Below are 20,235 nucleotides of genomic sequence, written 5' to 3' on the forward strand. Positions count from 1 at the left end.
GTAATAATGCTAACTGGTTTTATACATATTAAAGTAGTTTTGTACAATAATTTTTTTAGTATTTTGGTTAATGTAAAGAATTAGCTTTGCTCAGAAAAAAACCCTCATTCTAGAAAAATTACAATATACAGACACATTCTTGTCTAGCAGCCATATCACCCTGCAACTCACAACTGGCAACCCACTGAAGCTCAGCAGGTGTGAGCCTGGTCAGTACCTGGATGGTAGACCTCCTGGGAAAAACTACATTTGCTGCAAGAAGAGGTGTTAGTGGGGCCAGCAGGGTGCGCTCACCCTGTGGCCTGTGTGGGTCCTAATTCCCCAGTGTAGTGATGGGGACATCATACTGTAAAAAAGCGCCACCCTCCGGATGAGATGTAAAACCGAGGTTCTGACTCTCTCTGGTCAATAAAAATCCCAGAGTGTTTCTCAAAGAATAGGGGTGTAATCCTGGCATTCTGGCCAAATTTCCCATCGGCCTTTACCAATCATTGCCTTGTAATAATCCCCATCTATAAATTGACTTTCTTCATGTTAATGTTTCCCAGTTTTTTTTTATCTCTGAGACTACTGTTCTTTTGCTGTTGTAATGCCAAACACTTTACTTGTTTCAATACCAACAGTTTTATTGTTTATTTTAGTCTCTATTTCAGAAGACTTTTCCATCTCTGGAAAAGTGCCTTGCAAAACTATTCAGACCTTTATATCGTGTCCCATTTTGCGAAATTACAAACTGAAGCGTACGTTTTTTTAAACTTAATCTTTCATTCGAAACCTTAATGTCCAGACTGAAGACTTCTAAGGGTGAGACAAGTTACAGTAAATATCAGCAAAAACTAAAGAGAAAAAAAATGAAATATGTTGATTGCATAAGTACTGTATTTAGAACAAGACAGGCTTAGTAAATGTTTTGCCTATTCTTAGGTGGTGCGCTCAAGGTCTCTCAGATTGCTTGAGGATTGATAATGGACAGCAGTTTTCAAGTCTTTTAGCAGATTCTGAGTAGGATTCAGTTCAAGACTTTGAGTCATTTAAGGACATATATTCAAACATTTAAGTTTTTATTCTTGAGCCATTCCAGTGTAGTTTTGGATGATTGTTGTGCTGAAAGGTGAATTTTCATTCCAGATTAAAGTCTGAAGCAGGTATTCCACTACGATTTGTCAGGACTTTGGTTCATCTGCAGTATGTTCCCTTAAGTCTTGACAAACTTCCCAGTCCCTGCTGATGAGAAGAAATACCATATAACAAAATGTTGTCACCACCTTGCCTGAGAGTAGGTGTGTTATTGACTGAGTGATGCCCTATGTTAGCCTTGCGCCACATGAAACTTATTACTTTCAGACCAAAAAGTTGCAGTTTTGTCTTGACTGAAAACAAAACCTATTGCCACATATTTGCAGTATCACTTACAGTATGTGCTTTCCTGCAAACCCCATGTAGGATTTGAGATTTTATTTCAGTTCCATGCAATTCCCTTTTGTGAAGTGACACACAGATGTTTTCTCCCATCTGAGCTACTGAATTTTGTAACTGTTGGCCTCACTGTGACGTCCCTATCCAGTTTCCCCCTTTCCCAGCTGCTCAATTTGGAGGGAAAGTCTGATCTAGGCAGTGTCCCAGTGTCTTTCCACTTCTTACTGATCGACTTCACCATAAGATATTAAATACTTTGGAATGTTTTTATACCCTTTTAATCAGTCTGTGCATTGCTACATTTTTTTCTCTGAGTTGTTTTAATGGTTCTTGGTGTTAGAATTTGCTTCCAGACTGTCAGACCTTACAGAAATGTGTACTGATTCTGAGATCACTTTTATTGCACATGATTGTGTGGCTCGTTAAGATAATTTTGTGCAGCTAAATTAATTTAGGTTTACCGAAGCTAAGTGTTTGAATACCCACACACTCAAGACTTCTCTGTGTTTCTGATACTGTACATGAATTATTTACTTTTGTCATTTTGTTTTTTGTGCTTTGACTATGTTGAGCAGGTTGTGTACATCACAGTTATTAATTGCTGCTTCAAAGTGTTATGACTGCAAACCTTAAAACAACAAGACTATGAAAACTGTGTAAGGGCCTCTGTGCTTTTGCAAGGTACTGTATAAATTAAACAATCAGAGCCATTATTTTGTAGCTTTTTAATTGCTTACTCTTGGGATAAACCTTTTCATTGCTTCAAACAGAATATCTTACAAATGCTGTCATCCATTCTCTGCTGGTTCCACTTTCATCCTACCCATTCTGCCTCTCTTAAATTCTGCCTCATTTCTTCATGTTTTGCTTGACTGGAATTGAAACCTTTATTTTGGACTCTATTATCACATTTCCCTAATGTTTCTCTCTCCTGTTTTATTTATTCTATCTTAATTGTTTGAAAAGCAAAATCAATACAGGTATTCCCTCTTTTAAAGTGTTTAGACAAGCTGGGTAAGGAAGCAGTACTTAGCCACGAGCAGAGGTTACTTCCACACTAAAAAGTAGACCGAAAAAATAGTCTTATATCCAGTGAGCCTTATTCAAGTGTTATTCACAAATGAAGATGTTTCACCAGGTGAAATGCTGTGTTTTTCTTTATATTTTTAGTGTGGAACTACTTGGTGTTTGCAGGCATTAACCTGCAAGCTAATACAGCCATGTGTACCATGTCAGCTTCAGCTGTTCTAGATCCAGTCCCTGTTGGTTTTTCCCCAGTCTACATTAGAAAAGTTAAAATATCTGGAGATAATTGTTTCTCATATACCTGTGGTCACAAACAGGTAAATCATGACCCATTAATGCTCCAGAAGCCATTTCATGGCATCTCAGAAGAAGTTACTGAAATTGATCGGTATAGGTTGCACTAGCTTGTTGGTTAAGTACGTTCTCCGATTTCTTAGTAATGAAGTTTAGAGGCTGTGGGGGGAAAATAATTGTTGTTAGTAACTGTATTGTTAATAATAGTTGTTGGTTTCACATGATGAATTTCATTAAGAAACCATTGAAAAAATGCATTGCCCTGTTTTCATGTTGTTTCAAAATAGTATGACTTTTTAGAAGTGGGGAATATTGTTTGGATGTTCAGCTCTTACACTAGCAATTGTGTTGATAAGATGTGGAAAACATGCATTATTCATGTTATGTTCTGCTTTTATACTGTCTGGGTGATACATCAATGATTCAAGGACCTGTTCCTGAAAACCTCCACCTCTTCCATTTTCCCTGTCTCTTTAGAAAGTTGTATATCCACTTATGTTGTATTTGTCACCATCAGTGTCTCTTAACTAAGATGCAGTTAAAATCAATGAAACATAATCACCTGTTACTGCAGAAGGGTCCTTTTTTAATACTTTTCTGGTATGAGCCTTAAATTAATTAGTCCTTTAATGTTTTATACTTCCTTTGGGTTATCTTTTTGGTCTACCACCTGTGAATCTCCATTGCAGATTTGTTTGAGTTTTCTCTCACTCATTTTCTCTGTGAATGCTTGCCTAAAGTTGGCTGGTTCCCACGTTGTTCAGATAGAAACCATTGCCAATATATGGACAACTTTCGATTTTGAGTTGGCCAAGGAGGGTAAAGCCTTGTTTAGTATACTACAGTATGTTCTCAGCTACTGTATTTTGATTGCTTGACATTTTCTGTTGTTCACCTATCAGTGACGTTGGCAAGTTCACTGAGAAAAAAAAAACAGTTTTGGTGCTGCTATTAGGTTGTACAAGGTCTTTGAAATTGTTTTGTTTATGTTAAGTGTGCTGTTTATGCCAGTTTAATTTGTACAAACCAGAGCAAAAGATTAGTCTTTATCTGTCTACCTCCAGTAACCATCACTTCTCATATTGTTTTGTGTGGTATTAACATTGATCAAAGTAATTGTGATTGATGTCTTATATTGCAGTGTTTGTGATGATAGTGTCTTGGGACCTGTACAAAGCTTCCAGGTTTTTGAGTGGAGTGTAGTTTCACAATATGATGTTACAGTATGTGGCACTGTAACAATACGCTGTAGATTCCTGCTTCCATTGACAACATGGGAACAGATCCTCTCTTTATTAATTCTCTTGATGATTAGGGGTTCCACAAACATATTTTCAAGGAGGAAGTGGATTTTGTTGCAGTTTTCACACATAGATTTGGCTATGGGGACTCTTCAAGAATGTTCCATATGTTGCACATTACAACGGTTGGAAATGAAATGGCAAATTTGCAAATGACTGCCTGATGATTATTTTTCAGAAGGATATGTAGTAGTATTTTTAATATATGTGAAATGTACAGTACACAGACTTATGGAATTAAACTTTTTGAGAAACAGTGCAGCTGTTTATGTGCTATCCATCTGTAATTCATATATAATCTGATCCAACCTTTAGTACACACTGGTTCCTGCAGAGTCTCAATTTCTGGTGCCAGTATCACTCCGAAGTCAAATGTAAGGAAGTTTACGATCTGTTGATCAGTTAAACAAATAGTTGTGTTAGATGGCAGTAGAGTATGGTGGGGATATTTTTTGTAACATTTGTTAAAGTGTTACTTCTTTTGCTTAAACAAGCATTGTACTTTTGAAACAAATTCCAAGTAATAAAGTAGTTTTTATTTGTATATAAGATACAGTAGTAACTCTTAGGAACAGTAGCCTCTGTATTCACAAAAGTATGAAAGTATTTTTGGAAGGCAAAACAGGATGTACTTTTCATACATAGTGTTGTGAAAACCTAAAACAGGCCACCATGCAATGTGGTTGAAGCTATTAACTTGGCTAATTCCAAGAAAGGGCTTGATAGGATCTCTGCATTATTTAGGTAGTAGCAACCAAACAGGCTAAATGAATGAAATAGCCCTGTCTTGTTCTTATTTTCTTTTGTATGGGCTGTAATTTTTCTCCATTTCTTTGCTATGTATGTTATAAAATCAAGTCAGCTATGTATGTTATAAAATCAAGTCAGTGCTATAAATATCAAGCTACAGTTTACACTTTAAAAGCTAAGCGAGTTTTTGCAATATTGTGTCATGTTATGGGAAGTAAAGGGAACAAATTATAGCCAAGTTTTTAAGTGTTCTGGAGAGTTTTTCTGTGGTGAATAGGAGATCACTGTTTTATGGATGACTTTTGGTCGATTACAGGATGCATATCAAGGAAACTGTGGATTGCAGTCTCCACTTGAAACACAGGATTGTTCCATGTGGTGGTGGGACAGATGACAACCCACAAACTGGAGGTTTTGTGGATTATATCGGTCAGCCATTTCAAAGGGGATTATTACTCGAAATTTGCCACTAACAAGCTATGGATAACATTTACATTGCACAACAGGGAGAGCTTTTCCTCTTACACATGGAACATAATCACATAATAGAACAGTTTGTTGGTTTAGTGGCCCGGAAATGGCAGGTTTACTGTTTCTGTCACATTCCATCCACCTGTGCTGCACCTCAAAGGGGAACAGAGTAATGGGAAATCATCTAAGTCAATTCATTAAGTATGATTTATAGCCTTGTTGGGTCTGAAATACCTTTGTCTTTATTAACAATTGAAATCCACAACAATTCATGCCCAAGAACAGGCCTAGGATAATATTTCTTCCCCAAAAGACAAAGGAAAAAGGGAAAAAAGCTTTTTCAGACAATAACTTTAAGTCTGTCATAAACTACACTGAACACTTGGAAGGCTTAAATAAATTGAATACAATAACAGTGTCTGAGGAGAGATTGTACTTTTAGTATCTGTAGCTGTTAGATATATTTTGTAGCACAGCTGTTCTGTATCAGTCTTATTGCGAACAAATCCTGTTAAAGCTGTGGTTCTTTATACCAGAATTCTTCATCTCCAGTCCCCAGAGTGCAGACCACCTGATTTTGTTTCCATTCACAGAAAAATAAAATACGGGTGAATACTGATGTAACCTCAGTCTTTTCTACATGGTTAGAAAATGCACTATTTCCCTGGTCTGTGCACTGCATGTACCCTTTTTTATCTTGCGGTTTAGAGGAGTAATCATTTATTCTTTATACAGCGTTTCTAAAAAAGATGCTTTTTGTATTTTTACAACCATGTATTGTCAAGTAGGTGATAACCCAATGTGGGCATTTAAAGTATCACTACAACCTGTGAGCTGCAGTCACAAAGCGGAGCTTGATGTAATGAAACCTAATGAGCTTCAGTCAATCTCTGCAGGGTTTGATTTTTTAGGACAAAAGGTGGTCTGTCATTGTGGTTTATGCTGGAACCTCATTTCACCATACATCAACAGTATTGCAACTGGAATGATACCTACAAAATCTAGAGTTAATTAGCCAAACAATCCTTGAAAGAAGCACTTTGTGTAGGTCACACTGCCACATCCACCTAATGTGGATGGGAGAACATTCACAGCAACTTGTGAGGTGCAAATGAGGTACAGATTTGGATGTTCATGAAATCTGTCAAGTTTCGCTTCAGTCAGTGTAGCAGTTCCAAAGACATAGACAGTTTGATTTGTGAGAACAGAATAATGTCATGCCACCATTTTGGGTTACACTGGAGCAGTGGTGCATAAGATGTTAATGCTGTCTTAATATTATGCTAATTACAGTGATACATACTAACTTCAGTTCATTGGCCAAACAGTTTTTAAACAGTAGGTGTTTGCATAACTGACACCAAAGAGAAAGGATTGGTGGCCAGGCAGCCAATGTAGTTTATGTAGGAACTCTACTTTCACATATATATCCTTTTGATAAGGAAACCGTACCTATAAAGTTCTGGTTTTATTGGCTAAACAGTTTTTGGGCTGGCCTAGTTTTCAGGGTGGGTCGCATTTTCAAAAATGACTGCGTGACCCATTTCGGGTATACAGTGGAACTGCTCAATAAGATCATATTGAAAGGGTTTTGAATACATGTGTCAGGCACATATTGGTTAATGCAGGGGGATTTGTCAGAGATTGAATAACTTATTTATTGTGTGTATATATATATGATGTTGATACCATGACTTCAAACATGATCAGTTTAAAAAATGGAAAGAAAAATCTTTACTTTAATCTTTAATTAAATGTTTCTAAGATTTGGAATCCTAATTAATTAAAGATAGGAACCAATATCTCAAGTGTGGTGTTACTGTAGATGTCTGTTTTACATACTAAATCTTATCCTGCACTTTAAGAATCTCTGACATTTTGGATTTCCAAAACTCTTGTACAGTGTACAGTACTTCAAATGCAGGCAAAAAGTGACAGTAACAGTAGCAGGTACTGTTAATGGCAGAAAAGCAGCTGCTGATGATCAGATATGCACTTAGCACAATGAAGTGGTTTATTTCCACTATACAGTTTTAACTGTTGTTGTGTTCTAAAACTGAAGGAATTTGATTTCTATATATAAATATTCCACAGTAGAATAGATTAAGTCAAATGGCACATACGAACAAGGCACAAAGAAACTGGCCTGTAAAAATGCACTACAAAGTAGTATGATTCTGGATGTTAAAAGGTACTCTTATCGTCACCCATCACTGGTAATAATGTCTAGATTGGAAATGTAGGAAAAGCTAAGAAATATAACCTTGCAAGTAACTCATTTGTAGCAGTATTCATACTATTTTAATTATCTTGCTGTGTTAAAATGTTTATGAAGTGGAATTACATCTTGTAATGGATTTAGAGTAATTGGAAATTACATCTAGTAATGTTGTCCTTTCAAGCAGCCCCTAGTTAAGGCTTTTTCAAAAGCCTTTGATAGCCACACCACTTCTGTATATACTTTATAGAGCACACACAGTGTGTATAAAAAGCATTCACCCCCATTGTCATTTTTCACATGTTATTTTCTTACATTGTGAAATCAAAATTGATTTATCTGGGAATTCTTACTACTAATGAACACAAAATATTCTGTAATATCAAATAAACATCTCTAAAACGTTTTCTTAGTTAATTACAAAATTCAGACAATAATTGTCTTCAAAGGTCACATAATTATTTGATTGGAGTCCACCTGTGTACAATTAAACTGTTTCAGTTGATTGCAAAGTTAATACACCTGTCTGTTACAGCTCTGTGAAGTTGGCCCCCCTACAAACAGCACAGATGATGAAACCCACTGCATTCACTAGTGGTGCGTTTGTGCCAGTTTGTCCCATTGAAAGTAGCGTTTGTGCTGCTTTTGTTTCTGAGATATAGCGCCTGATTTTTCCCTGGCATGATGTCACTCAGCCCCCCTACAATGGCACAAAAGAACCAAACCAGTCTGATTCGTTAGTACTGCTTTTGTGAGGTTTTGTGTCTTTGAAAGTAGCTTCCCAGCTGCTTTTTTTTCCCCGAGATATAGCGCCTTCTTTTTCGGGTAGTCACGTGACCACGTACGATAACTTTGACCGTTAGTAACCCTGTCTGGAAAGTTTTTTTTGCAGTTTTGTTTCTTTGTTTGTCTGGGGGGCAGCAGTGGATTTTGCATTCAATACCAGTATTGTCTGTGCGGTTGTGTGAACAGGAAAATTAAATTTGTCTCCTATATCATACCGTAAACACAAGAGTTGGGGGTTTAGCCTTAAAAAGCGAACACTAGCAAACAATTGTATGTTCTTAAAAGGGCTTTAGCTAGCATGTATTAATACTTCAGAGCAGTGTCAATATATATATTTTTTTTTAAATCTGAAGAAGTGATCAGTTTCTCATTGTGTCCTTTTTAAATAAATATACCAAGCGGAGGAAGATTCTATGGTCGGATGAAACCAAGAATGAACTTTTTGGCAACAATGCTAATCACTATGTTTGGCACAAAACTAACACTGCACATCATAGCAAGAACAGTATCCCTACCATGAAACATGGCGAAGGGAGCATAATGCTATGGATATGCTTGTTTGTTTCAGGGATTGGAAAACTTGTCAAAAGAGAGAGCAAAATGAATAGAGTAAGATATAGACAAATTTTGGAGGAAACCTTGCTGTAGTCTGTAAGAGATGTACAGTAGGACTTGGGAGAATTATATTCTAGCAGGACAATGACCCAAAGCATACAGCAAAAGCCGCATTGGAATGGCTTAAAAACAAAAAAAATGTCCTGGAGTGACCCAGCCAAATCCCAGAGCTCAATCCCATTGAGAATCTGTGGAATGATTTGAAAATTGCTGTTCACCTACAGTCCCCATCCAAACTGAGTGAGGTTGAGCAATATTGTAAAGAAGAAGGGGCGAAAGTTATGGTGTCCAGATGTGCAAAGCTGGCAGACACTTTCCCAAATAGACTCACAACTGTATCTGCAGCTAAAGTTGCTTCTACCAAGTATCAAAACAAATTATTTTTAGTTGATTGAGAAAAAGCTCTTTAAGTTTTTTATTTGATACTACAGGGTATTTTGTGTTGATCAGTGGTATAAATTCCCGAATAAATATGTTTTGATTCCATGATGTAAGAAAATAAAATAAGGAAAATGCCAAAGGCACTGAATACTTTTTATAGACACTGTAGGTGTTTATAAAGTCATTCTGGTACCTTAATCATGAGTTAATCATTAACATACTGCTGTTTGTGAGAATAAGCATGTAGATTAACAAAGATGTCTGGTATTGACACTTAATCACTTGTCTGCCTTATGCAATAGTATCACAGACAATGCGTGATGGTGTTTATCAGGAACATGTATATAATGTGTCAACAAATTGGTTTTGATTTGAAGTGAGAAAAAATACAGAATTCAGAAATTGCAGTATCTTAAACTGGAGAAGTTAAAAGTTCTAAAAATAAGAAAAGGTAAATTTTGCATGTAAAATGGAGCATGTAAATGTCACTTACATTTCAGTAAAAGAAACCATTGTGTTATGTTTTACTATCGAATTAAACATTGTCAGTCCCAGTTATTCTTCTTTCATGGATTGACTTTGCTGTGTGAAAACCTGCTGAAAAAACACGTGTATCCACAGAATTGGTAATGAACTGATGAGTATAGTTTAGCCTTTCGTATAAAGCTACGAAATATTATAGCTGTATTATTACTAAATGTATCCAAATACATTTCATTACCATGTTCTTTTGCATAGTGTTTGAATTTCAGAGCATGCAAAAGAACCTTTTAGGAGGGTATCTATAGTGCATATTTATTGGGGGTGAAATAATCTGACCACTTTGAGAAATGGTGAGCTACTGTAGCTAATAAAGCATGTTTTCTCTTATCATAGATATGGTTTGAAGTATATAATCAGCTTTTCAGTAGCTTCACTGAAGGTTTTAACACGTGCGTTTATAGTGCTGTCTGTGCTGTTCATCTACTGTGCCAGTGCTCAGAATGCATTTATTAATTCCTACGTTTTATTCTAAATTTTGTGGACTAAAACACTCAATAACCATCAACCTTTATGACCGTGAAACCACTGTATTAAATCATCCACAATCAGATAGAACTGAGTTTCTTTACCTTCAACATCCTCAAGCATTGTTTTCTTCTTTTTGAACACCACCATATTTGGTGAAATATCCATTTCTGCTTTCACATTTTCTGCTCTTTTGGTACCAGTTTTTGGTGAAGTATCAAGCTTGTTTAAAAAATAATGTATTTGAAATGGTATTCTGTAGCAGAGTGTGAAGTGCCCCATCATGTTGTATATAGCCCAGGAGGCAACTTTTTGAATAAAGTACAGTCAACTATTTGGTAGGATTTCTCAGATGTTGTTTAAAACATACTGCCCCTTTTACAGTTTTTTAAATGTTTAATTTTTTTGTTTTTCATTGTTATACCTGAAATATTTGCCCACTTATTACTCTCAATAGTTACTTCATGGGCATTACATATCAAATTTACTAATTTTGGCAACAGACCTCTAAACATGTCAGTGTATATCTTGACCATATAACTGACTTATGTGAGACAAAGCTCCAACTGTTTTTAGATCTACTGTTGCCTCCCAAACCACTTGATTCTCAGCTTTACACTTGCATCCATTTCCTGGAAGTGTGATCACTAGCCTGAAGAGTCTTAATAATGGGTACTGTGGTGGAAAGTGATAGATTCATCTTTTTCTGGATTGTTTTAAAACCATCCCCAACTCGGAGATGGTCAGTGACTTTTTTGTGGTGGCCAGTTTGCTCTTTGAAGAGTTCTCTTACTTTAACCATGATGATGCATTCCATTGTAATTGAGTAGCTGCAGGTGAGACCAATGATACCAATCCCAAATGCTTTCCGCTTCATGATATTTATTGTTCTTGTTTATTTGGGGGTATGAATAAATGCACAGTGGATGGCACTGTGCTTGTCATTACATTTTGTGGCTCCCTATTCTGCTCTAATTACATAATTCTAGGGAAACGGGAAACCACGTAATGTTTTTGGGTTCGGTTTCGGTTTAATTCCTGACATTAGAGGGCATTTTGTCTTGTATTCCAATTTGACATCAGGAGTTTTACCTTTTACTTTAATAAAACACCCCCTAATTTATTACAGTTATCTGTATTTCCCAGTCTCATCATCACCTTTTAATTTATTACAATTGATTTCCATACCAGAATACATCATACATGGTAATGGGGAAAAATACAAAAAACTGAAACAAAAACATATTTCCTCCTTATAGGATTTCTTATTTGTTGCATGTTACCATGCAGAATTCATGTTAGTTGCTGGATTTCATTTGCTGGTTATGATGTAATTTCATTGATTTTTGGTTTAAAAACCAAATTTTATTTCAGATTTTACTTCTTTAAGTCAGGAAGACCGCATAGTTTGTCCAGTACTATAGTTAGTTTTTAGTTAAAGAACTGATGGAGAAATTGTTGTTATTCAGCAAGACTTTAACAGAGGGTGAAAAAGATATTACAGGTTTTCATCTCGGAATATGAAGTGACTTACATTCAATGTGTAAAGTAGCATCTGATGTTCTATTATTTTGGTCCTGAGTTGTAAGATCCTGTCTGCTGTTGAGTCCTGTAGTAATATAGTTCTTAGCTAAATGCCAGAATTGTAGATTTCTATTTCTGAAGCATAAGATTCTATGAGTTCCTTCAACAAGCTAGTGGTCACATTTAGTCTGTAAATGCAATTTCTTGCACAATTCCTATCAGAAAGCAATATGTTTTTGAGATCTGAAGCAAAGGCAAACCTACATACCATTAATCAACACATTCGTTTGTGTAAAATATTTGCTCTTAATGTGGTTTAAGTGCGGTATCTTGTCAACAGTATGGTTATCAGTGGAGGAGACAGGGAGACAGTGGAAAATTTCCTTTTACTAAAATTGTAGTTCGAGCTTCATATAAATCACTTTATTAGCCATATACAATTTCTTGCATTAGGAATTTGTCTTTTCGCATACCCCAACTTGCTCTCCATGAGACGCACAGACAGGGAGAAAGGAGCTTGGGGTCAGAGCGCAGGGTCTGCAATTGGGGTTAAGGGCCTTGCTCAGGGGCCCAATGGAGTAGGATTCCTCTGCTGTGTGAATGATAAAATAAAAAGAATTAAAGATTTCTGGTGTCCACTATTCAGTGCTGTAACTTTTAGTGCTATAATCAGACTTCACTTGGTTTATGTTAAGACTTTCTTGCAGTTTTTGAATCCTGTTTGGCAAATGAATTTGCTTGTGTAGCCCAGTGAGAGCCCTAAAATTAATGTTAAATTTTATAGTCAAAGCTTGTTTCATCGGTCATACCCTTTTTGTTCCCCAACCAGTTTGTTACGGTAATAGCTTAGTAGTGCAGTACATTACAAAAGCCCTCATTGTTTCTTGAGTATGCTTTGTTTGCAAGGTTAACTAATTCTACAGTGATTTCTGATGGCATTAATCAAATCCATGAAAAACAGACAGCTTTACTTGAAACCTTTGGGTCTCAGATTTGTTTCCGGGTGTATTGCATACAGTATGTTTTTCTTTGTAGGGGTTATATACATTTGCAGTATGTTTTTCTCTGCAGTGAGCAGAAGATTATCTTGGAAATGATCATTTAGAATTTATAACCATACTATTATTCTGAATTTACTAAATGCTTTTAAAAGTATCGTATAATATGTAATATTATGCTTGCTGAAAGGGCTGTCTTTTTTTGTTTGTATGATTGATTTAACTTTCTAAGTGTAGTAATTTATTATTCATAAATTGTTTTGTATGGTTTGCTCTCCTTTTGATGTCCAGCACTATTTTGAGAAGCAGTGTAACTACACTAGTTAACGTGTTTTAAAGGCACTAATGTTTGGAGTGCTTTAGTCTGCTGGTTTGTGTACAAAATCATTTTTCTGGACAGGTTGTTATAGTTAATGATGCTACAGAAATACACAGTGAGGCAGGAGCTCATATCTGTTTAGATCTCCACTCGTGGATTTACAAGAGAATGTCTGCTTATGCACATCCGTGACACTTTTGATTCACACTACTGTACATGCGGAACACTGCACTGCACTTTCCTGGCTGACTACTGTGTCACGATCCTTTCCGTGCACTCTCTATGTAATTGGAAATAGGATTGTTCTTGAGTAAATATTTGCCTGTTGACATTAGATAATAGAAATAAAATAGTCTGTGCTTTCTGCTCAAAGTGCCTTTGAGATTACATTTTTTGTTGTGTAGACTTAGGTTCTATGATATCATGAGGAGGTACATAACTTACTGTAAATTTGTTGTCCAGACACCAAATTCTATTGCTTCTTACATTAAAATAATGTTTTGGAACAAGAATTATCAGCCTTTTCTTACTGAAATGCACCATACAGGGTGTACTAAGGTGAATTTTATCGCCACGCTAAAGTATTGATGGCATCCTTTTTGCTTTATTTTAAAAAGGTCTTTAAAGCATTAAAAGTGAGTGCCTTGCGCTTTGTTGTGAAATCATAGAGTTATGTTGTTTGTGTTTGTTTTTTTTCCGCTTTACTGAAGAATGAACACTAATAATGATAAGCGATTATTTTATGCAGTTAGTGTATTGCAAATTATCTTACATGTAAAATGTCATTTACATTGGAGATATTTTCATTAAACCAAATAAAATGGTCATGGTGAATTAAAATCTCATTTACACTTTTTGTAGAATTTTAGAATTTTAGAAATTCTACAAAAAAAGTTTTTATTACTGTAAAAATATATATAACAATTAAATATTGTTTTAATTATCAGGATCAATCCAAACAGTGTTCTGTAAAATTACTTAAAATGAACCAGATAGTCACTTTCAGCAACAGGAATTACAACCCCCCATTTTTGAACCACTTCATCAAATTGAGGGTTGCAGGAAGCCAGAAGCAAAGGGCACATGGCAGTGTACACTGTGGACTGGACTCCAGTCCGTCACAGAACAGACACAGACACACACACTCAAACCCAAGATGTTTTCCCAGAGGAACCTCTCGGGAACACAGGACGAACATAAAAAGCACTCAGATAGACCCCCAGGAATTGAACCCAGAGCCCCAGCGCTGCAAAGTGTCAGTGATTACCTCAGCACTCTCATGCTACCCTCAAAAATTACATGTAACACCTTAATTTATTGCTAATGTTTTGTTAAATTCTGAAATTTATTTAAATTGCAATTTAAAGTGTAAAAGAAGTCTGTTTGAAACTCACGTGCTTAAGAGTGGATTTTTCAGCAGGAGTGGACATCTCTTGTGTCTTTTAGCAGTGAAAACTTGGAGGCTTTGCGAGAAAAATCTTGATTTTTGTTTTTCTGAAAGAAGTTTGTAGGCAGGCGGTTAAAATCTTTGTTCTAAGTCAGATTAACTCCCTAAATGAGTAAATTAGTACATCTTCTGCAAGATGCTGTTATCATCTATTCCTTGGTAAAAACAATAAAAGAAATGGTTTGCACTATCTTGTCAGCTTTGCTGCAGTAATATAGACAATTTGCTAAAGTATTAGTTTTCCCATGAAAAGTTCAATAAATTTAAAGAACTAGTGCCAGTTTTCTATTTAAATAGCAGTTCTATGTTAATGTAATTATAGGCCTGTCGTATATAGACAACATGTATATGGATTTCTGGGATCTTATACTTAATTCTTGTTCTGTTCAGCAAGTTCATGGCACAGAAAATTACCCGTGATCATTGCAGCTTATAGTCTGTTATTTACTTCACAACAACTCGGAGTTCAAAACACTCCTAAATCTAGACATACAGTGCTTAAAAAAGTATTCACCCCCCTTGGACCTTTTAACATTTTATTGTGTTACAGCATGGGACCATGATGTATTTAACTGAGAATTTCTGCCACTCATCAATACAAAGTACTTTATAATGTCAAAGTGGAAGAAACCAAATCCAGATACATTATTGGTATTTTCGTTAACCAAGAGTCATGTTTAACAACAAATATATAAAAATAGCACTTTAAGCTACTGAAACAAGGTTATCTGTATTGTTCAAATAGTATATGGAAATCTACTTTGAGATAGAAATATCATTTAATCCTTTCTCACCACCCTAGCCTTACAAACATAAATCATGTATTTATTGACTGAAATTACCTTTTGTCATCTAAAAAGTTTATCAGGACTTTTTTCTCTTTAGTAAATCATCCTCTGGTGTTAATATGTTCAGACTACAGGTTATTTTTTAATAAAAAATAAATGTTATATTGTGCAATTGTAAACGTAAACTTCTTCAGAAAGATTCTGAATTTCAGTAGGACATTGAATAGTTTGGTAATGCCCCTTAAGTCTGATTATATTAATTGTTATCTTTTAAAAATACAATGAATGTTTTTGAATGAAGTTAGTTCCTACTGCAGACTGTATTGTACAGCACTCTTCAAATCTGCTCACTCTTTCTTTAACACAACAACAGCTCACACTAATATACTATAACCTCAGTTGCCCTCATAAATCTTTTCACAACTCTTCCTTATTCTTTGTGGAAAGAAGAGATAGAGAAAGTTTGAGTTTCACCAAAACAATGAATGTCAAGAGAGATAATTGGAACTGTTGTTGCAGATTATTCCTTATTTTGGAGAAATGGATCTTTAAAATGTAATGAAATAGCAAACATGACTCTCCTGCTTACGCAACTTTGTTTTCTGATTGTTTTCAGTGCTGGGCCAAAAGGAGACAATATATATGAATGGAGATCCACCATCCTTGGGCCTCCTGGCTCTGTTTATGAGGGAGGAGTGTTCTTTCTGGACATAACCTTCTCATCTGATTACCCCTTTAAACCACCAAAGGTAGGCTTTGACTTTACTGAATAATTCTGTAAATTAATTATATAAGTTCCTTCTTTCATGGCAGAAGCTGGGTGTTTATATAGTTTTCCCATAGTTCTTGTATTAAAGTCTTATTAAGTAAAATGTAACAGAATGAGAACGTCTTATAGCAGGAAACACTTCAGTGGAAAGTGAATTTAATAAGCAACCGATGATTCTAGTGATGCCAGTCTATCTTTATCACTTTGACGTTAACTGAAAGATTTCCCAACACTATTCTTATTTAATTAGTAGCTGACATTGACATGTAGTTTTGGAGAATACTTCATGCCCCTGAGCTTTTTTTTAATTTAAACTGTTAATGTCATTTTTAAATTAAATATTTAAACAAACCATATTAGAGGTAGACACCTTCCTGTGATGCTGTAGGACTAATAGGTTTCTCACACAGCATATAAAATATCATTAATGGTACCACATACTTTGAGAATTATGGAATTAATAGTTGTTCATATATGTATCAATATAAATCTTCTATATACATTTTAGAAAAACGTTCCTAATCACGTCATTAACAGTGACACAATTATTATTTTGATATTTAACAAGCAATGCATATTAAAGCTAAAGAACAGCATTTTTAAAATAAATTTCAGTGCTAAGTGTTTGCTTAATACCATGTGAAAGATTTATAGATCTCAGTTCTAAAAATAAAGATATAAAAAATAACTTACTTTTAGAAGAGAATTCTATCAGAATATTTATTTCTATTCTATTTAGCTAAAACAAATTTATTAGATTAGTTGTTCTTATTTCTGTTTGTCATTATGTAATACAATGATATATTTTGTGTGAAAATGAATGAAAGTTTAATTTATTGGTCTGGATGAAAGACTGGATAAAAGTGAAAGAAGTACATATTCTTAAAGTTTTTTTTTAATGACCAGCCTCATTAGTTCTAGGAACAGAATAATGTGTTGATACCTTTCATATGAAAGTCACAAGACAATGCAAATCCCAGAGAAACAGCTGGTACAGATGGTCTCACTGAATAGTCAAATTTAAGCAGACTTATCCATTTGTAGTCATTTTTGTGGTGGTTCTAGGGAGCCTTTGCACACAATCAGAATTTAAAAGACTTATTTGTCATATTAAATCCTAGCTAAACATTGTTTTGGTGTCTGGTTTCTACATTTATATATGATTTTTTTAAACTGTTATTATTGTTTCAGTCAGATAAAGGATTACATCATATAAACATCTTCAGTCTTCCTTTTTCATCATTGTGTCACTAAAGCATGACCTGGTGGCTAACTTTTTTTATGTCCAGTATTCCATTTGTTGAATTAAGTTCTACTGTGGTACAGAGTGAAAAGGCATCTAAGCCCACAGACAGATCTTTTTTAATTAATTCTCAAAAAATAATTATCCTTCTCCTTAGGAAGGCAAATAAAAAGATTTTGTATAAAAATGCACTAAAAGCCACAGAATTGCTGTCCAGTTTGAAAGGGGTGCTTTGTTAAATGTTTTTCTTCATCATCGACCTTGATTGGTTGTTTGTTTCTGCTTGTTACCTTCCATTTGAGTAACTTCCTATTGAGTTACACACAACTGTTTTTCTTCAGGTCACTTTCCGCACTAGGATTTATCACTGCAATATCAACAGTCAGGGAGTCATCTGTTTGGATATACTGAAAGACAACTGGAGCCCTGCTCTGACTATTTCAAAGGTCCTATTGTCGATCTGCTCCCTCCTGACAGACTGCAATCCTGGTGAGTGCATTATTATTAAAATGAATAAACCATGACTGTGAATGGTTTTACTTTCATTACTTTTCTAAGGTTTCTTCCTTAGGCTTTGCCTAATAGATATATAAAGAGAAATTAAGATAATTTAAACAATGATAACAATACAACTTCAGTATCATTGACAAATGCAGTTAGGTATTTTATTCTGTGCAGTTAATTTTTCACTTTATATTAGAAGACATTATTTGCATTGATTATGATGTTTCATTTTTAAAAACAAATATATCTTACACTTTTTGGTGAATATTTGCCAACAAAAATGGTGACTGGCTATCAGCAGAAAATTAAGTGGTAAATGTCTCCCAAAAAATAATTAAAGGTATTAGAGATCTATTTAAGCAGTGTAGATTTGCATTAATTCTTTCAGTTTCACTGAAAACATATGTGATGTTCAATTTTATTACTTATTACTTTTTTAATATAATGTTTTGTACAGAAATTTCATTTTCGACTCTGGAATACAAAAATATGTCCTGTGTATCAATTATGAATTTTTTGTTTTGTGGCCTTTAGTCATGGAATTTATTAACAAAGCTACATTGAATGCTTAATCAATTTCATTTGCTGCTTTGTCTAATGTAAAAATTATGTTGTATTTCAATGACGGTACAGTACACAAGAATACATTTGTCTAAATCTTTTTGAAAAAGCACATTAGTCATCTTGATAAAGAAGTGGTGACAGCTGTAGACTCTATATCCACATTGCCTTAAAAAGCAATTGTCTTTTAATGGCCCATTTGTTTGATGAATTGATTAGTGGTGAATCAGTGGATTTAAGGTTTCTTAAAACTGAAATGTTTAAATCATCTTATTAGATAGGAACAAGTAATAGGTTTATTCCATGCTGAAAAAAAGAAGAAAGAGAACACAACGTTTTGGCCGTGGAACCTTCTTCAGGTGTGACCTGAAGAAGGCTCCATGGCCCGAAACGTTGTGTTCTCTTTCTTCTTTTTTTCAGCATGGAATAAACCTATTACTTGTTCCTTTGCAGCCTACGCATGCAGACGCAGCTACCCACCTGAACTATCTTATTAGATAGCTCATTTTAGGTGTGGGCTCCTTGACAGTAATTTTTGCCTAATATATAGTAAACCGAAGCAGCACTTTCATCACATTCAAATTAATTTAATATATTGTATTTCTTTCTTAATTCAACGAACACATCTTTGAAATGTACTAATGTATTCCCTTAATTAGATTAAATCTTTTTGTCGTACAATTAAAAAATAATACAGCTCAAGTATAAATTTTACTGCTGAATTCAAGGCTTATTTCAATTATTTCTGCTTCTTTTTCAGCTGACCCTCTTGTTGGAAGCATAGCCACTCAGTATCTGACCAACAGAGCAGAACATGACAGGATAGCCAGACAGTGGACAAAGAGATATGCTACATAGATGGCAGGAGCTCTTGTGCAGTGTGAAGAATCAGGAGGCAACTTTACAACGTGCAACAAATCTTTATAGCCTTTACAATACGGACTTCTGTGTATATGTTAAACTGATTCTACTCTATGCTTTTATCCTATGAAGACTGGGAAGAGTTCCCCACAGGTAAATGCTACTGGAGTAGAATTTTGTAGCTGTAGATTTAGTTATGTTTAAATGCCTACTTGCAAGTCTTGCTTCTTTGGGATATCAAAATGTATTTTGTGATGTAATAAGGAAATTGTTCCTAAAGTCAACCAAATATTATGGTGCATTTTAGCCTAATCCATTATCTGTATGAAGTTAAATAAAATAGCTGTAGAATATTAGGAATTATGTCATTTATATTAAACCCAGATCCATTTCCAGTTATGTGGTACATGCTGTTGTGAACTCTGTTTTACCTTTGTCAGTTTGTAATGAAGAGATTTCATTTAACCTTTTGTAGCTCAGCGATAATGAGCAACCGCTGTAACACCCCAAAACACAATAAACTTGTTCCCCAGGGTAATGTGTTGTGTTTACGATTCACAATCGACATTTAAAATGATTTTTATAGATCACAGAACATGAAACGGAATATCAAGTTTACTGTGTTTTACAGCAAAAAAGAGCCCAGAAACCTATGGACTAAGTATTCAGACATTTGATTTTCATTAAATGATTTCATGAATGAGGTTTGAATTTTGTGCACATTGCTGCATTTTGATATGGGTAATGTGCAACTTGTATTTGTATTTTAGCAGTGTTCTGTTGTCATTTGCAACAGAAATAATGGAACAGTAGTGTTTCTTTTTTTAAGAATATCATTATTTAAATAACTTTTTTCCACTGAATGGGAATGTGCATAGGCTATGTTAGAGTTTGTACATTGGTAAAAATTCACATGGCAGAATCCAGACAAAGGGGAATGAGCATGCAGTCTCTG

The 20,235-nt window shown here is 34.9% G+C and overlaps 1 protein-coding gene across 2 annotated transcripts in view; it reads left to right on the top strand.

Moving 5' to 3' along the window:
* The window catches only part of ube2e3 (ubiquitin-conjugating enzyme E2E 3 (UBC4/5 homolog, yeast)), a 48,433-nt gene extending 28,615 nt beyond the window's left edge, over positions 1-19,818 (top strand). For both annotated transcript variants that reach the window (XM_088605155.1, XM_088605156.1), the window contains exons 4-6: positions 15,959-16,091; positions 17,696-17,843; positions 19,180-19,818. In XM_088605155.1, coding sequence (XP_088461281.1) covers positions 15,959-16,091; positions 17,696-17,843; positions 19,180-19,277 — 379 coding nt within the window. In that variant the 3' untranslated portion in view covers positions 19,278-19,818. The remainder of the gene's footprint in view (positions 1-15,958; positions 16,092-17,695; positions 17,844-19,179) is intronic.
* The last annotated feature ends 417 nt before the right edge of the window (positions 19,819-20,235 follow it).

This window comes from Lepisosteus platostomus, chromosome 14 (genome assembly GCF_059453375.1).
Source record: "Lepisosteus platostomus isolate fLepPlt1 chromosome 14, fLepPlt1.hap1, whole genome shotgun sequence".
Taxonomy (NCBI): Eukaryota; Metazoa; Chordata; class Actinopteri; order Semionotiformes; family Lepisosteidae; genus Lepisosteus; species Lepisosteus platostomus.